Source organism: Hippocampus bargibanti, linkage group LG03 (assembly GCF_051943395.1).
Source record: "Hippocampus bargibanti isolate YZ-2025 linkage group LG03, ASM5194339v1, whole genome shotgun sequence".
Taxonomy (NCBI): domain Eukaryota; kingdom Metazoa; phylum Chordata; class Actinopteri; order Syngnathiformes; family Syngnathidae; genus Hippocampus; species Hippocampus bargibanti.
The window spans coordinates 322,320-336,865 of NC_142736.1; the positions used below are offsets into that span (position 1 = coordinate 322,320).

At 43.6% G+C, this 14,546-nt stretch overlaps 1 protein-coding gene across 1 annotated transcript in view; it reads right to left on the reverse strand.

Annotated features, from left to right (window-relative positions):
- Positions 1-481: 481 nt before the first annotated feature.
- Positions 482-14,546, reverse strand: part of cdh16 (cadherin 16, KSP-cadherin) — a 28,984-nt gene continuing 14,919 nt past the window's right edge. Inside the window, exons 12-18 of the mRNA XM_088991397.1 lie at positions 10,512-10,703; positions 8,393-8,634; positions 8,192-8,322; positions 5,904-6,143; positions 2,880-2,996; positions 2,662-2,778; positions 482-2,581 (exon numbers count right to left, since the gene is read on the reverse strand). Coding sequence (XP_088847523.1) covers positions 2,481-2,581; positions 2,662-2,778; positions 2,880-2,996; positions 5,904-6,143; positions 8,192-8,322; positions 8,393-8,634; positions 10,512-10,703 — 1,140 coding nt within the window. The 3' untranslated portion in view covers positions 482-2,480. The remainder of the gene's footprint in view (positions 2,582-2,661; positions 2,779-2,879; positions 2,997-5,903; positions 6,144-8,191; positions 8,323-8,392; positions 8,635-10,511; positions 10,704-14,546) is intronic.

The window sequence follows — 14,546 nt, forward strand, 5'->3', positions numbered from 1 at the left end:
ATCGATTCAGGAAGTCTTTCCGTCTCAATTCCATCCGTCTGGACTCCAATGTAGTGGCCAGAAAATGCACAAGTTGTTTGAGGCCTTGCAAATCGACAGAGGTTATGATCAGGCGTTCTGTCAAGGTTCTCCGATCTATTTTGAATTTTTGGTTTTCAAACGAGTGAAATTAAACAAAGAAGCCAATCCTGCAAGCACGGGTGTTAAAACTGAGGCCCGAGGGCCCGATCGTGCCCGCCACATCATTTTATGTGGTCCGCCAAGGTCAATCAAAAATGTCAACTTCCATGATGCTGACTAAAATGCGTGTGGTTGCCACTGCTCACCCACAGTAAAACTTATCCTGTGACTGTAAAGTGTCCTTGAGAGTTTTGAAAGGCGCTTCGAAATGAAATGTGTTATATTATTATTATTAGACCAGCATTTCAAATTCTCATTTGTAATAAATAAGAGTGAGACTGCCGCCATTTGGATTGGATGAACTTTTATTCGTCTCGCGGTGGAGAAATTGACATTTCAACAGGAGCAAAGGGATGAAAGACGAAAGGAAAGGAAGAAGTAGAAAAACAAAATACCGCAGCTGCTATAAAGGCAGCCACTCTCAAGGCGCCATCTTGAAGTCAAAAGAACAAACAAATAATGTGACAACACAAAGACACGATCTTAAGCGCTTTCTGCACCCGCTTTGTTGTCTGAAGCCGTTCTAGACGAAAGAGGAAAGGATCAAAGTGTCCCTTTCACCAATGGATCAGGTACGTCATGGTGAAATGTTCACGTCCGCTACGAGCTAAATGTTGAAAGCGCGCAGGAAGCGGTAGCATACATTGAGGAAAAGACTGTCTCACATCAATTCGCTTCAATTCCCAGCCGCGTATTTTCTTGTCATCAAGCAGTCTCATTATAATAACTCAAACAATCATTGAAGAAACATTTAGGATTTTTTTTTTTAATGTTTTGGTCATAAAATATAGCCCAGGACAAAAATGAATTTCAGCTACAATTGATTTGTCCGAGGATAATATTATTTGTAAATAGGACTGTGAAACGACGACACCTAAAATGACGGCCAAATACAACAACAACAATAAAAATGCATCTCAGCTCAAGCTAAAAGCTAAATACAGTGATACCTCATCTTACCAACGCTTTAGCTCACAAACCTTTCGTCTCACAAACATTAAATTGGCGAGAATATAATCTTGGCATACCAACTAGTTTTCGGCAAACAAACCAAACCACCCGGCGCTACGGAGGCTGGCGGACTAGTTTTTTTGGCAAATGAACACCAAACCACACGGTCGAACAGCGCCACGGTGGCTGGCGGACTAGTTTTCGGCACTGCCTTTCTTTGAGTGCAGACGTGGTTTGTTATCGAGTGGAGTACTTTTGCTTTTTTGGGACCGAAAAAGACCCCACCACAGGCTGGTTTTAAGCTCAAGAGGACACAAAAGAAAATAACGGTCGATCAGAAAAAGGATATCATCGAAAAACACAAACGAGGCGTGCGTTCGTAGCGTCCCAGTATTGGTACGCTAAGTCGCCATTGCTACGTGTGGCTAAGGGTGTTTCTGTGTTGTCTAAGCAACGGTCTCAGGCATTAGAAGAGGTTGAAAAACTTCTGTTGATTGGGATGAACGAAAAGCAGCTAGCAGGGGACAGTGTGAGTGAGGGTATTATCACCGAGAAAGCCCGACAACTTCACTCGGATATCATCAAGAGGCAACCTGGAAGTTTGTCATCCATTGACAACTACCATTACAAAGGTAAATAAAATGACTTTATTATATAGTACAGTTTATTTCTTCAATTACAATACTTGGCTGTCTGGATGGCTAACTATCTAGTTACCTTTGTAGTATCTAGCTAGTTCATCTACTATACCACCCAGGGAGGGAAATCAAAAACCATAATTGTACAAATCTAGCTAGCTATCTAATTGCTGTTTATTAGCTATTTAACTAACTAGCTGACTATCAAGCAAGCTATCTATCTATTAGCTAGCTACCTATCTAGCTATCTATTAACTGGCTATTATCTGGCTAGCTAGCTTTCTATCTATTTGAGTTATTCCAGGTTGAGTGAACGCTGGCGCGCGTGGCTGCCGCTGCTCTCCCACAGGAAAAACGTATCCTCTGACTGTGAAGTGACCTTGACAGTTTTGAAAGGCGCTTATAAATGAAATGTATTATTATTATCAATAATTTAGCACATTTATTATACATAAAAAAAGGTATATTCTGTGTACTTTTAAGGTTTTAGGCTTATTTTGTAGAAAATGATGTTTTACGGGAACCTGGGAACCGATGATTGTCATTTCAATGCTTTCTTGTGAGAAATAAATGTTTGCAAGATGAACTTTTGACCTGACGCACACTTTCTGGTCAGCAACGAAGTTGGTGAGCTGAGGTGTCACTGTCTCGTTATGACGCGGCAAACGCTCTAAACAGCAGCAGAGCACTTCATCAACACATCGGACCTGTTCAGACGGACATTTTCAAGGGAACTCTTTCCTGGTTGGAGTTGCCTTCCTGTTTGGGGTTCTGGTATGACAGTCGCACAAACACCGCAACCAGGATGCTCGCTGTGGAAAAAAACGGGCCAAGCATCAAGCGCCCATCGAAGGGATGACTGGAAATGCGAGTTTCTCGAAGGGCTACCAACCGATGACGGCAAATGTGCCGAGCAGCGTTCCCGCGGCAGATTGGACGGTTGGCATGCCCTGCAGCTGTTTGGCGGCCATTTTGCAGCTCCCCCTGATGTTGCAAGGACACACCGTCACTGCAAAAGAAGGAGACAGAGAGACTCCGTCCGTCCGTCCGTCCGTTCGCCGTCGCAACACGGTCAAGTCAGGTTGTCCGCGGCAGGAGTCCGGCGGTTACCCGGTAAGTCGATGAAGGTGCTCCTGGGAGGAGAGCTGCTGTCCGAAATGGTGAAGGCTACGCTATACACCTCGGGGGACAGATATGGCGTATTCAACGACAGGTTCGTGTGAGTATCTGAGGAGGGAAAAACAAAATAACTAATAGAGTGATACCTCGGTTTACAAACGCTTTAGCTTACAAACTGTTCGCTTTACCAATAATAATAGTCATCCATTTCATTTCTGAGCGCCTTTCTAAACTCTCAAGGTCACTTTACAGTCACAGGATAGGTTTTTCTGTGGGTGAGCAGAGGCACCCAAACTCACCGACATTCACTCAACCCAGAAGTAACTTAAATCGATAGAGCTAGCTAATTGATAGCCAACAGATACCTAGCTTGATAGCCAGCAAGCCAGATAGTGAATGGATAGCTAGCTAGATAGTTAGATAGCCAGCCAGAGCTAATAGATAGCAAATGAGAACAATTATAATAATAATAATGACCATACTAATAATAACACATTTCATTTGTAAGCAGCTTTTTACAGCGCGGATGAATGGAGAAGAGATTTTAGGTGCACCCACGCACAGCCCCTTGCAAATCCACGCCCGCAGCCTTTTGTGGAGTGCGCCGGAGTGGCACTCTTATCTCTTCTCTTATCTCTCCGCATCAGTTGAAAATACACGACAGACTAAGTTGTATGACGTGAGACGGTGGCTGCAAACAGAAGCGTTTATCAAGTTCTTTGAAGCCTTATCGGAGCCGCTTACACTTGCACCTTACCACCGTCACCATAACCGACCTTCGACCCTCGACCCTAGACCCCGCCCCACATCATCAAGCCCCGCCTTCTGGTTGAACGCGCGCGCCAGCCAAAAACAACAAGAGGTGCGCGACCTCTTTTGTTTTTCTCCTCGGCGCTCTATTTTCATACTCGTCTGCTGGACGCGTTTGTTTGTTTTGCTTTTTTAGCTTTTTGCTGATGACATGAAGCGCATGAAACAGAGACGGACGCGATGAGTCATCAGCACTTACGGCCAGGGGGAAATCAGACCTAAGTGGGGCCTCCTTTACATTGATGGACGCCAATACGGCAGGCCGGCAGGCCGGCAGGCAGGCAGGCCTTCGTGGCGACCGCGCTGATGATTTGGGCCATTCCTCTTTTAGCGGAAGACCACGCCAAAGAAATCACGCACTTGAGTTGCAAGTTAGAAGCCGCCAATGGCTGCGATGCATGCCCTTTTGACTCGGCCTACTAGGCACACCCAAATAAATAAAAATAACATCATAATAATAACAATAACAATTATAACAGTAACAATAAGAATATAGTGTTATATAGCCATTTCAGGAAAAAAATAAAAATAAAAAAAAAAAATCGCACAATGGGGACATTTGCAGTCAGGTCAACTTTGTTTTTTTTTTTCTTCTCTTTTCTCCTCCCAGTAGCTCCGAAATAAAATCCAGTCCAGTGGATCGGTGGCTCGACGGACTCGACGGATTCAGTGAAGGGAATTGAACCGGCGTTCTTCCATTTTCAAGTCACATCATTTGCGAAAGGAATCCTGTTCATTCTCGGGCCGGACGCAAACACGCTCGGACGCAGGCAGAGCAACGAGGCCAGGTGACGGTTTCCTTGACGACGGATGTCGGAGCATTCCCTCGTTGCTATTCGCAAAACAATCGCTGCCTTTTCATTGCTGTCATCGTCATGAGAGATACGTCATTTCAGGGAAGACAATTGGACTAGTCGCGCTACGTACTGGTTTTATACTAACAACAGCTGAAGCTGCAACAAAGCACTAACATGGAAAGAAAAGGAAAAACATTGCCAGAGGCCATGGCCGGCCGGGGCTTTATCGGCACCCAAGAATAAAAAAACAAAACCCGAACAAATTCGGCAATGGCGCTCGACTCATTTTTCAATTGCCCAATACATTTGGGAATGGCAGTGAATGAGTTCAAAGCATTAGCACTGAAACGTTTTGGTTTAGGGTGACCGCACGCTTAGCATGGCTTGTTCAATGTAGCTGGACGTTAAAATGACAAAGAGGACTAACTACAGTGAGAAAGTGTGTGGAAGGCCAAAGGTTCATCTTCCAAACATTTATTTCCCATAAGAAACCATTAAAATGAGAATAATCCGTTCCCAGGTCCCCAGAAAACATATCTTGTAAACTAAATAAGCCTTAAAACTACCCAAAATATACCTTATTTTATGTATAATAAACATGCTATTGGATTGTAATGAAAGAAATAAACTGTACTATATAATAAAGTCATTTTATTGACCTGTGTGATGGTCGTTGATGTAGTTGCCTCTTGATGATGTCCGAGTGAAGTTGCCGTGCTTCCTCTGTGATAATACCCTCACTCACACTGTCCCCTGCTAGCTGTTTTTTTTTCATGAATCCAAAACAACAGAAGTGTTTCAACCTCTTCTATTGCCTTACACCGTTGCTTAGATAACACAAAAACACCATTAGCCACACGTAGCAACGGTCGACTTAGCATACTGGTATTGGGACGCGAAGTCACACAAACGCACACCTCGTTGGTGTTTTTCGAGAATCTCCTTCTTCTGCTCGACCGTAACTTTCTTTTGTGTCCTCTTCGGCCTAACACGAGCCTGTGGTGGGGTCTTTTTCGCTCCCATAATAGCAAAAGTATCCTTGATAACAAACCACGTATGCACTCAAGGAAAAGGGTTATGAAAACCTGTGTGTGGTTTGGTTCGTAAGCAAAGATTATATTTTAGCGAATTTAATGTTCGTAAGGCAAAAAGTTGTAAGCTAAAGCGTTTGTAAACTGAGGTATCACTGTCTTTGGTTGGCTGTTGAGATATTCTCGCTGTCATACAATGTGATCTAAATTAAAAACTCTAACTTGAGTTTTGGTCGAAAGAAAACATTGTCATTCGCTAATTATCATAGCACACACTCTGTGATTGTGATGGTAAAGTGGGTGTTGTTTTTCTAAAGGCAACTTGTGTTATTTCATGGTGCGTCTCTAGCAAGATAATCAAAAGTGATGTCGCTCACCATTGATGGGAGTGAGCTTCCAGTTACGTCGAACCGTCGCGTCGTTCCTTAGCGAGAAGTTGAGCCTTCCTCCGTGCTGCGGCCCGTCGCTGTCGCGCGAGGCCAGGACCAGCGCTTGATCTTCCCAGCGGGGGGTACATAAGTACTTCCACGAGTAGTCTCCAACCAAGACCGGACTGTTGTCATTCACATCCAGAATTTGCACGGTGACCAAGGTTGAGGCGGATAACGAAGAGTTACCTTCATCAAAGGAAAAAAAAAAACAATGTTTTTTTAAATCATGACCAACTTCAACATTTTTGGACACTATGTTTACATCAAAATGGGAATACAGTGATATCTCGGCTGACAAATGCTTTAGCTAACGAATTTTTCGGCGTGCGAACATTCAATTCGCGAGAATATAATCTTGGCATACAAACCAAACCACACAGCACCACGGTGGCTGGCAGACTAGTTTTCTTCACCCCTTTATTTGAGTGCAGACGCGGTTTGTTATCGAGTGGCATACTTTTGCGATTATGGGAGCGAAAAAGATCCCACCACAGGCTAGTGTTAAACTGAAGAGGGTGAAGAAGGAGATCTGTAGGAGATTTGTGTGACCATTGCTACGGGTGGCTAAGGATGTTTCTGTGTTGTTTAAGCAAAGGTCTCAGGCAGTAGAAAGAGGTTGAAAAACCTCTGTTGATTTGGATGAACGAAAAGCAGCTAGCAGGGGGCAGTGTGAGTGAAGGTATTATCGCCGAGAAAGCACGGCAACTTCACTCGGATATCATCAAGCGGCAACTACATCAACAAGCATCACAAAGGAAAATAAAACAACTTTATTATACAATAAAGTTGATTTCTTTACTTAATATACAATAGCACATTTATTATACATAAAATAAGGTCTATTTTGTGTAGTTTTAAGGCATATTTAGTAGAAAATGATGTTTTATGGGGACCTGGGAATGGATTATTCTCACTTTTAATGGTTTCTTATGGGAAATAAATGTTTGGCAGACAAACTTTTCGCCTTACACACACTTTCTGGGAACCAATTAAGTTTTAAGTCAGCTGAGGTATCTAACCAATTAGGGCTGATTTTCATGAAGAACGAGAGGGCTGTTTGTTCTTAGTTGATTAGTACACAATAGAATACAAGATATATTGATTTAAATAGCGCTTTAATAACAGCTGAAGTTGTAACAAAGCGCTGAACATGGACATCTCTCATATACCGGAAATAAAGCAGTCACAAGGATAGTAGAAAGCACCAGGCGGTAAAACTAAAATCAAGTCTTATGTGAGAGTTTTGAAAAGCGCTTAGAAATAAAATGTATTCTTATTATTAATCACATGTTGTCATGACTGGATTACCGTATTTTACGCATCATCCATTGAGGCGCTTCGGAGTATAAGGCGCACCTTCAATGAATGTCCTATTTAAAACTGTTCACATATATAAGGAAGCCACGAGCGTGGCTGTGGTTACATTCTGCATCCATTCAATGGCAGTGTGCAAAAGAGAATACAATACAATTCAGCGCTCTTAATGTCTCGGTCTCACCACCGATGGGCTAATAGCAAAGGCACTTCACAGAAGATTTCAAATATTAAGACCAGGGAATTAACTCATTCGGTGCCATTCTTGAATTTATTCGGGAATTGAAATGTGTGACGTGGAGCGCCATTCCCGAATTTGGTGCTGATAAAGCGCTGGTCAGACCTGTGGCAATGTTTATCCCTTTCACGAGGGGGCAGCATTTCTCTTTGTTCCGTGTTGGCGCTTTGTTACAGCTTCAGCTGTTGTTAAAGCGCGATATAAATCAATACGCGTCATCTGTTGTATTTTGTACATCTGCCCCATTTCAAGCTCAGATAACTCCAGACGCATATAACTTGGAATTAACTTTTTTTTTCTCGATGTAAGAAGATAGTCTAAGGTTTCTTACGCTGCATTGAATGTTTATGTTGTCCTAAAACTCAATATTCTGTGGGTCCTGCAATTTGAGTGAAAATGTCAAAAACCTTGGCACTGGAGCCGACACATTTTTACCCATCTTCTGGCAGTGAATGAGTTATAATACCGATCCATATACTGAATAAAGTGCATTAGATTATTAGGTGCACAGTCAGCTTTATAGGAGGAAAATAGGGTAAAAAAAAATACATCGGATGCGCTTATTCCATCTGGAAAATTTGCTGCTGACAGAAACCTTTTTGGGTGACCCTCGTAGTGCGGAGCATACGGTAAACGATTTTTTTTATGGTGCAGTAAAGACTCATGATAAAATCCATCTTACGTCCATCCACCGCAATGACCTCCATCGTGTATGTACTGTTCTCCTCTCTGTCCAATGCTTGCACCGTCTTCAGCTCGCCTGAATATTTCCCAATTGAAAAGTACTTCTTGGTGTCCCCCTGGAGGGAATATCTGGAAAGAAAATCACATAGGTCTCCGCGGAACGTCAAGGTCAATCATTTTGTACGCGGGGGAGACTTACCTGATTGGGTGAGAATCAGGGTCATAGCCTCGTATTGTGGCGATAACCCGTCCTGGTTCTTCGCCCTCTCTGACAGTCACCTCATAATGGCTTTGAGATAGAACCGGACCTTCATTGACGTCGTCAACATAGATCGATACAGTCGCCGTCGATGAAGGACCATACCGGCCCCGGACCAGAGCGATTGGGTTTTGGGCACTTAGAACGAGAATGTATTCGCTCTCACGCTCAAAGTCAATGACCTGCTTGAACAGAAGGAAAGCAGAAAATGTAGTGGGCTACGTTCTGAGACTTGTCAACACAAAAGCTTTCGTAGTACAAGTTGAGATCAGTGAAATGGATTGCATGGACACTCCAAAGGATCTCACGTTACATTGCGCTAGAAGCTAAGACATTGATGAGGCTCGAGTGGATCGAGACGGAGACAAAAATCAATGCTTGTGGAGGTTGAGACTGAGACAAGAGCAAGATGTATGGAGTTCCAGACTGTGACAAGATCCAAGACGTTTGGAGTTCAAGACTGAGACAGATTCAAGACTTTGAGGTCGTCGAAACACTCCAGCCGACACCGGGGAGGCAACGCAAGCAATTTTGCCTTTCTCACTGACCACAGTAGTACTAGCCCGTTCTCCAATGGTCTTGATCAAAAAGTTGCAGACCGCCCTGTCCGAAATTGAGCTAAGATGAAGTAAAAATCCCTTTGATTCCGAGACAAGACCATTTAACGAGCCCTAGAGACCAACACGGATCTTGACATTACGTCACATGCACGGGCTCAAATGTGACCATCGGGATTCTAAAAAAAACACATTAATTCTGCAACTCCGGGAAAGAGACGACTCTCGTTAAGGGTTGACGAGACACAGCCGGCCCGCTCACAAGCCTGAACTCAAACACTCGGCCGGGAGGAGCCGTGCAAAAAAGATCTTATCAAACAACTGCCGTCTGCCGGCGCTCACTGCGTTTCTGTTGCCAAGGGAGATGGAACGCAGAGCTTTGGCGGGGGACGTATGGCTAACCGCCGCTGACTGGAAATGACGCATCGAAACACTCATTGTGCATCAGCACATGAGAGCATGTGCAGCCGCCATCTCGTCCAAGCAATCGTCCCGGCAACTCCTGTGCTTGCTGATCTCAAGCGCAAAACAAATGAAAGAGTTTATGGAGCCATTTTTTTGGTCTGAATCGTCATTAAACGGCATGTCGTCCTGTGCGAAGCATGGAAAACAAGCGTGAAAGTGTCAGGCCTTTCAAGCGATACGCAAAAGGACATCTAGCGTATGATGAACCAGACGTCACGATGACGTGTCATCGGAAGCCTTCTATACATTTCCACGTCAACAAAATGATTGACGAGATGACTTTTCTCGTCAGGGGCGCATTTGTTTAACTGCCACTGGTCTCTGTGCATGCAATCCAATTATTCTCTCTGGTTGTGAACACTGGCTGTGCGGTTTCGACTAATGAAACATGTCTGCCTTCCGGCAAGGGCCTCACAGTGATGTAAAATTAATACATACAAAAAGAAAGAAAGAAACAAACAATGAAATAAATACAAATATAAATCAATCAATGAATTAATACATAAATACACACATGCATAAATACATAAAAAATAAACACATGAATAAATAAATGAATAAATAAATAAATAATTCTTTCTTTCCTTTCATCTTCCTTTCATAACTTCACTGCTGTGAAATGTAAATTTCGTCACTGCGAGACAAGTAAAGGTAAATCCAATCCAATATAAATAACAATCTAAATAAATACATACATACATATATAGTGTAAATGACAAGAAAATTAAATAGATAAACACATTTAAAAAATCTAAATAAATAAACACATAAATAAACAAATACATATATAAATAATAAAAATCTAAATAAACAAATAAATAAATAGATGAGAAAATAAATAAATACATAAATGAATGAATAAATAAATATACATAAGTAAATGAATACACAGATAAACAAACAAACAAATAAATAAATAAATGAACTTCATTCCTTCATTTTTAAACCAGGGATTCTATTTTTCAATATAAATGCATTTCAATGAAACAAGAGTTCAAAAAGATGATTTTTTTTGGGTAGGAGCGGCAACGGTTTACCTTGGTAAGGACCAGTGACACCTCATTGGTCTGCCGATCCATCAATAACGAGAAGACCTCTTCCTCGTTTCCAGATTCCAAATGATAATTCACTTGCCAGCTGTCGCCTCCTCGAACATCAGCGTCGCTCGCCAGCACAGCGGTGACCGTAGTGCCTACTGGAGCGTCCTCAGAGATGTGGAAAGGTCCATACTGGACGGACAAACGACACCAAAATATATTTTTAGGCATGTACAATATAATACAAAACAATACATATTGATGCATATAGCGCTTTAATAACAGTTGAACAAAGCGCTTAACATGGACACCTAGCATATACAGGAAATAAAGCAGTGACAAAGATAGTAGAAAGCACCAGGGAATAAAACCAAGATTAAGTCTGATCAAGTCATGCAGAGTCAAAAGCCAAAGAGTACCAGATAGTTTTAAAGAGGCGGGTTTTACAAATGGGCAGCGAGGGGGCTTGTCAAATGTTCAGTGGCAGGTCATTCCAGAGAGTGGCGCCAGAAACAGAGCAGGTTCAATACCTTCTGAGCCTCCGTTTAGTTTTGGGCGCATCTAGTAATGTCTGGTCAGCAGACGTGAAACGCTGGGAAGGTGCGTAGGGGTCATCGTAAGATCTTGAAAAGAACTCCAAAGTGTATCGGGAGCCAGAGGAGGAGTTACTGTATGTGTATCAGTTTAGAGGAGAGCAGCAGCATTCTGGACCAGCTGGAGACCGTTCACGGAGGATCATCGGCTTATTCCAAAGTAAAGCGCGTTACAGTCACCAAGCCGAGATTGATTGGCATTTTACACAAGACAATTGAACGCTCAGAGTTGCTTAGGTAGACCCCTTTCCTCGTTCATTTCTGATCACTTTTGTTCACTTCCCGTCTCGAGACCAAATTTTCACCTGCACATTCCGACATCCTCGCTTCTTCCTGACATGCTTCCTCCCATCGCACCTAGTGTTTATTCATGGGTCTTACCTCGTCCCTTCTGTCCTTGCACCTCAGTCTGATTTTTTACTACCTCTGGCATTCCTGATCCTTCCTTCCTTCCATCCTGACTTCCTTTTCCTGTCTGCCTTCACAACTACTTTTCATTTGAAATCAATTGTGATTTCTTCTTTACTTTGCAGGAACCATTTCTGCCTCCCGTCGCCCCGCACTTGTCTAGCGCCTAGACCTTCGCATCGCGGCCCGTTGCCCTCCGGGTGTCGGCTGGCCTTTCTTAACGCCCGTTGAAACAGTCTTGTAATCTGCCACTCACTGATGTCCTCTAGTGAAGCAGTTTGCCTCTGATCTGGCTGCCCCAGCTGCAGGGTCGCTGAACCCAACCCTGTCACCACTCACCTCCCACATGGGCCTCGTTGCCGTCGCCTTCGCCGAGGCGATGGAAAATGCTGGACCGCTCAGGCGTGACCTGCTCAAGAGCATTTTTCCACCTCGCTGTTTGTGTCGGGGGTATGTGCGGCGGGGGGGGGGGGGGGGGTCACATGAGCACGTATGAAGTGGAAGGTCGACATTTGATGGGTAAACATTGTGATGCTAACATTTCGTCTTCATTAGGGTTGCAAGTGAGGAGCAGCTCATTCGGACCAACACCAATTCAGTCGAAGGGCAACTCTGAGGGAGTTTTGTTCACGACTCACAATGAATGTGCTGTTGGGCTAATGTGCCAATTTTCCTTTCTGCTCAAACCAAAAATATATCTATATACAGTGATACCTCGGCTTACGAATGCCTTAGCTAACAAACTTTTTGTCTTACGAACATTAAATTTGAGACAATATATGCTTGGCGTGCGACTAGTTTTCGGGAAACACACGGAGCGCCACAATGGCTGGCGGACTAGTTTTCGGTGGAAGAACACCAAAGCACACTGCTGAACAGCGCCACTGTGGCTGCCGGATTACTTTTCCACACCCACTTTCTTTGAGTGCACTCAGTGCAGACGTGCTTTCTTATGGAGTATTTTTTGGGACGGAAAAAGACCCCACCTCAGGCTAGTGTTAAGCCAAAGAGTACACAAAAGAAAATTACGGTCGAGCAGAAGAAGGAGATCATTGAAAAACACCAACCAAGTGTGCGTTTGTGTGACTGAGCGTCCAAGTACCAGTATGCTAAGTCGACCATTGCTACGTGTGGCTAACGGTGTTTCTGTGTTGTCTAAGCATCGATCTCAGGCAAAAGATAAAGTTGAAAAACTTCTGTTAATTTGGATGAACGAAAAGCAGCTGGCAGGGCAGAGTGTGAGTGAGGGTATTATCGGCGAGAAAGCACAGCAACTTCACTCGGATATCCTCAAGAGGCAACGACATCAACGACCATCACAAAGGTCAATAAAACGACTATTATACAGTACAGTTTATTTCTTTAATTACAATACAATAGCACTTTTATTATACATAAGATAAGGTATATTTTGTCTAGTTTTATTCAGTAGAAAATTATGTTTTATGGGACCTGGGAACGGATGATTCTCATTTTTAATGGTTTCCTATGGGAAATTAATGTTTGGAAGACACACTTGGCCTTACACACACTTCCTGGGAACCAATGACGTTTGTGAGCTGAGTTATGACTGTCTATATATTTGTTCAAAGCTTTGGAGCGCATTCTTTCATCATCCCTAATGCGTGTACAGCCTGTCAAAGTCGCCACGGGAGGACAAAGAAAAAGTTAAGACGGCACGACGCTGCTCGCTCTCCCACAAACCTCTCATTTTCTATGATATGCCACACGTGGGCGGGAGTGTGTGGGCTCTGTCCAACGGCCTCGGAGGGGACGGAATGGGGGGCGTCCATCACCAATGTCATCTATACTGCGCGGGGTCACGGGAATCTACTGTATGTCTCTGCTGAGAGGCCAGGGGGTGGTGGTCACCTTATACAGATCTGTCAGTCCATATATTGGACACTCGCCATCGAGAACATTGGGTCTCCGTGCAAACAATTGCAATCCTTGGGTTGCGGTGATTGGAAATTTTGATTGACAGTGGGGGATGACCAAATCATGTCTGATGTCATTTTCACCCTCTCACCCTATATTGGCTGCAAGAAGGGGAAACGGGGATCGGGGGGGGGGGGGGGGGGGGGGGGGGGGGGGGGGGGGGGGGGGGGGGGGGGGGGGGGGGGCTCTAAAATTACACCAGTGGAAACTTTCTTTCCAGAGGAAGCTGAAAGGACAACCGACAGCATTTTTTGGTTTCTTAACTTACATCACAAAAACGTTTGATAGCATCTCAAATAGCCAAAAAACGCAGGCTGATATTTTGAGTCAAATGCAAAACAATCAAAATGACTTCAAGCGTCCCAAAACTGCCATGCCACAAAATGAGCTCGGAAGTGGGCAGATTCAGAAGGTCCCGCCCCCTTGTTCGTTACGTCACACCAGGATACTCCTTCACAAACTGCCTTGCTCCAGAATCAAAACAATGGCTTCAAAGAGCTCAGATTCGGAAAAAAAGATGCTTTCTTGTTCCTCATCCAGTTATGAATAGGATTCAAATAGTTGTGAAGAGGAAAGCATACATGTTTGCAATCCATTCAAGAAGTCCTTCCGTATTATTTTCGAGCCGTCTGGACTCCAATGTAGCGCCCAGAAAATGCACAAGATTGTTACAGCCTCAGGCACTATATACCATAAAGCAATATGTATGTATTGCATTGCATTTTGGACGCTCACCCCGCATTTCAAGCTCAGATAACTTCAGACCTATATCTTTTAGGAAGTAACTCATTTTTTTCTGATGAAAGGAGAGAGTCTAAGGTTTCTTACGCTGAATTGAATGTTGATGTAGTCCTAAAACTCAATATTCTGTTGCTCCTGCAATTTGATTTTCTTAAGGGGCTGCTGATAAAGCGCTGGTCAGACCTCTGGCTATGTTTTTTCCCTTCCACGACGGGCAGCATTTTCCTTGTTTTTCCAAGTTAGCGCGTTGTTCCAGCTTCAGCTGTGGTTAAAGCGCTATATCAACCGATACGTATGTATGTATTGCATTGGATTTTGGACAGCCGCCCTCATTTCAAGCTCAACTGTCAACTCC